Source organism: Perkinsus marinus (assembly GCF_000006405.1).
Source record: "Perkinsus marinus ATCC 50983 genomic scaffold scf_1104296971430, whole genome shotgun sequence".
Lineage (NCBI taxonomy): Eukaryota > Perkinsozoa > Perkinsida > Perkinsidae > Perkinsus > Perkinsus marinus.
The window spans coordinates 1-3799 of record NW_003202102.1 but is presented as its reverse complement, the minus strand read 5'-3'; the positions used below and the strand labels follow the sequence as shown (position 1 = coordinate 3799).

The 3799-nt window shown below is 57.3% G+C and overlaps 2 protein-coding genes across 2 annotated transcripts; one reads left to right on the top strand and one right to left on the bottom strand.

The window, feature by feature from the left end:
* Positions 1-681: 681 nt before the first annotated feature.
* Pmar_PMAR014281 (conserved hypothetical protein) lies at positions 682-2914 on the bottom strand (the record flags this gene model as incomplete). Its single annotated transcript, XM_002766960.1, has 3 exons — positions 682-2112; positions 2393-2616; positions 2647-2914. The coding sequence occupies 3 exons, from the start codon at positions 2912-2914 to the stop codon at positions 682-684; spliced, it is 1923 nt and encodes a 640-aa protein (XP_002767006.1).
* A 123-nt stretch (positions 2915-3037) lies between these two features.
* Pmar_PMAR014280 (histone H2A.1, putative) lies at positions 3038-3508 on the top strand (the record flags this gene model as incomplete). Its single annotated transcript, XM_002766959.1, has 1 exon — positions 3038-3508. One exon carries the CDS (start codon positions 3038-3040, stop codon positions 3506-3508), a length of 471 nt encoding a protein of 156 aa, XP_002767005.1.
* Between the last annotated feature and the right edge of the window lie 291 nt (positions 3509-3799).

Below are 3799 nucleotides of genomic sequence, written 5' to 3'. Positions count from 1 at the left end.
CAAGCTTAAAGGCTCGGCGCTCCACCACTTCTCCTCCTTTGACAGCCAGGAAGGCCCCGCTGGCACTATCGCCGAACTTGGAGCCATCCGTGTAGATGGCGGGGCCTCGGTAGGCCGATGCCAGTTCGACCGCTTCTTCTCTGGGGCGGATGGAGGCGGGAAGGGAGGGGAGCCACGGTGGGAGAGGATGGGTCTCTCGCCGGTCCACTCGCCATGACGATTCCGCCGCTCCAGGCCCAAGGGCCGCTGCTAGGTCGCTAGGAGTACCTGTGGTGGCGCGGCATCTTCCTGCCAGCATTCTCAATTGGATGCTAGCCGGGGTGACGCCGGCCATCATCATCGCCGCGGCGTGGGAGGCCGAGCGAGGGGCCCGAATGGCTATCCTCGCTGCCAGGCCGGACACGCTATCGACGGCCTTGGCCAGATTCGGGTTCTCCAGTGCCCCCGCCCAGACGCTGACCGCGTGCCCAAGGAAGGGCAGCACGGCCAGGTGGTAGGTCTTCAGTATCCGCTTGGTGTCGAGCCCAGCCCGTTCCCAACCCAGGGCGTGTAATCGCCCTAGGCGGGAGCGAGCTTGGGCCGTCTTTCGCTTGATGTGCTCCCTGAAGAGCAGTCGCTGGTCCACTGCCAGGCCTAGGATGGTGACGACCTTGGCCCGGCCGATGGCCTTACCGTCGATCATCAGCGCTGATACCTGAAGCTTCCTAGGCGAGAGGTAATAACACTTACTGGGGTTGAGGCTGAGCCGGAGGCTCTCGACCAATCCGAGATCCGAGTCTCGATCTGGAGCCATCGCTCTCTGAACTCTCGGACGCCCTTGGTCGTCAGGACCAAAGTCTTATCATCGGCATAGAAAGTCGAGGTTAGGCCAGGGATGGGCCGGAGCAGCGACGCCAAAGATAGGGTGGAGGTGGCGTAGAGGAGGGGTCCCAGGATGCTTCCTTGGGGGACCCCTCTCTCTAGCGAGATGGTCGCTTGGTCAGCTCCAAACTCCAGCTGGACGTGTTGTCCAGAGAGCCAGGATTTTACCACAGTGCAGAGGTAGGGAGCCACGCCTAGGCCTGAGAGCTGTTGGATAAGAAACGAATGCCTTACTGAATTGAAGGCATTGGACTCGTCCAACGTGAGGAGGAGGGTCTGGTGGCCCTTCTTCCCGCAGCCAGCTCGGTAGGCGTCGATGATTCTCCTCAGCGCAGTGTCGCAGCTTCGGCCCCGGCAGAAGCCATGAATCTCTGGCACTCGGAACTTCTCCCCTAGGCCGTGGATAAGCCTTTCGGCTATCACGGATTCTAAGAGCTTCGAGGCACACCTAAGGAGAACTATTGGGCGCCAGCCCGAGGGCTGGAAGATGTCGCGGCCGGGCTTGGCCAGGGCAATGCATTTGCCCTCCTTCCATTCGGCAGGGAACTCGCCGGATCTAAGGATGTCAGTGAAGGCCGTGGCCCATTTGGCCGCCAGCTCAGGCGCCGTCTTCTTCAAAACTTCAGCATTGACGCCGTCGCTCCCAGGGGCAGAGATCTTCAGACGGCCGATGGCTTCCAAGACCTCCTGTTCGGTTACTGCTGGGATGCGATCTGCCGAGCCTACACCGACGCGAACCTGGGCCATCCCCTGGGACCGCCTAGGGTCCCGAGGGAATAGCTTCTCTAGCAGATGGGCTGCTTGGTTGGTGCTTGGGTCGCCATTCAGTATCGCTGCCGCTGACTTACCCGTCGGTGGCCGGATACACTTGGAGAAGTCTTGGAGGGACGCATAGAAGCGGTCCCTTGCCCTCTTCTTGGCTGCTCGGGCTTCTAGCCTGAAGAGTCTCCTTCTCTCAGTCAGCTCTTCTTTCCAGTGCTCGGTTCCGATGAGGTTGCCATCCCTCTTCGCCTTGTTCCACTTCTTGGTCGCCTTGTTAAGGCTCTGTTTCAGCTTCGTGAGCTTGCGGCTCCACCACGAAGGGGAGTCGCGACCCTCCATAACGGGGGTGTTGGCAGCAACAGCATCTGAGAGACCTGCTGAAATGGCCGCGGCGGGGGAGTTGTCGGGTATGGCTGCTGCTGCTTCTCGAACCTTCTCAAAGTTGGTGAGTCGCAGCTGTGGTCGCTTGGGATACTCGTGCTTGGTGTCCTGCAAGGTTACCCGAATTATCTTATGGTCACAGCGACAAGGTGCCAATCAGGGTGCGCAAGAGCGCAATGATCTGCACCATTGCCGCCGGAACCGGCCCAGGGCCCTTCCCTTGCGGGGAGCACCGACCTTGTGGAGGAGGTAGGGGACCGGTAGAGTGATCTCGGGGGGAGGGTTCAGAGTCGTCGGGAAGGTCGTAAGTGGGTTGAAGCTCGACATCTTGGAGCGATGTGCCAACGGACGATCGACGTGCCCTGGAGCCGCGAGCCGCTTGGCGTACCTGAGAGCCGGCGGCAGGGCCCTTCCTTGCCTTACGGGCATCGCAGGTCGCTAAGGCCTGAGGCCCCTCGCCACGGCAGGACTTCAGAGGCTTCCTAACGCGCTGAAGCGGCGGGACGGCGGAGGCCCTGGGAGGAGAGTCGTCGAGAAGATCTTTCTCCAGCTGCTCCATGGTTATATCTTCACTCTCGGAAGGGGCCTCCGAGGCCCAGTCGAACTGAGAACCTGAACCGAGAACAGCCGGCGGTATGGTACCATTCCAGCAATTCTCCAGGCTGTGCGCTGGCGAGCCAGCAGCCTGGGCCTCGGAATCCTGATCAAGATTAAATTGCTGTGGTCCTTTCGATACCACATTTCCATCATCACTGGGACGGATACCCCCCCTTAGTGGGAGGGTAATCCCCGAGCCAGAGGCTCGTCTCGCAGAGAGGGGTGGAGCCACCTCCTCAAGGGCTATAGCCCTTCTCTGACCAGTGTCTTTAGTGGAAACTGGCTTCATCGAACAAAGCAATATCAACGCCATCTTGTCGAATTGTCTGTAAATGTCACACGTTTTTTAGTAAAGTCCCCGGTCTACGATTGATTTCAGCGGAGCTGACGGTTACTTTTCACTTTTTTAATCAAAATGAGCGTGAGGCGCCACTGGATGATATCGCATCGTCATTTCATCTCCCACATTCTCACACTCGCTTATAAACAAAACATGTCTGGCAAAGGCAAAGGTGGACGCGGTAAGGCTGGCAAGAAGAGTGGCAGCGGAGCTAAGTCTCGGTCCGCCAAGGCCGGGCTACAGTTCCCTGTTGGCCGTATCGCGAGATACCTCAAGAAGGGGCGTTATGCCAAACGCGTAGGTTCTGGGGCGCCAGTTTACTTAGCTGCAGTCTTGGAGTACCTCGTCGCTGAGATTCTCGAGCTCGCCGGTAACGCTGCGCGTGATCATAAGAAGACTAGGATCATTCCTCGTCATATTCAATTGGCTGTCCGCAACGATGAGGAACTGAACAAATTCCTCGCTGGTGTAACTCTTGCGAGTGGTGGTGTCTTACCCAACATCCACACTACTCTTTTGCCCAAAAAGAGTAAGGGCAAGAGCTTTACTGCTTCCCAGGAGATGTAAATAATCCCCTCGGGCTTATGCAACTGGAGGCACTAACCTGCTGAACTCGTTTCAAGGCGTTTTTTGGCGCCATCTAAACACCAATTGAAGTATCTCAGGAACGCAATTATTGCACAAATGATGTGAGGAAAGGATTCGTGATGTTGCCGATTAAATTTATATGTTCCTCAGCATTTTTACGAGATTTGTATTAGAAGTTTCTCGGAGGGCCGAGACAATGTTCAGATGTTTTCGAACTACATAAATATTTCTACTGACTCTCTAAATCCTATATGGCTCCCAAAACTGCCG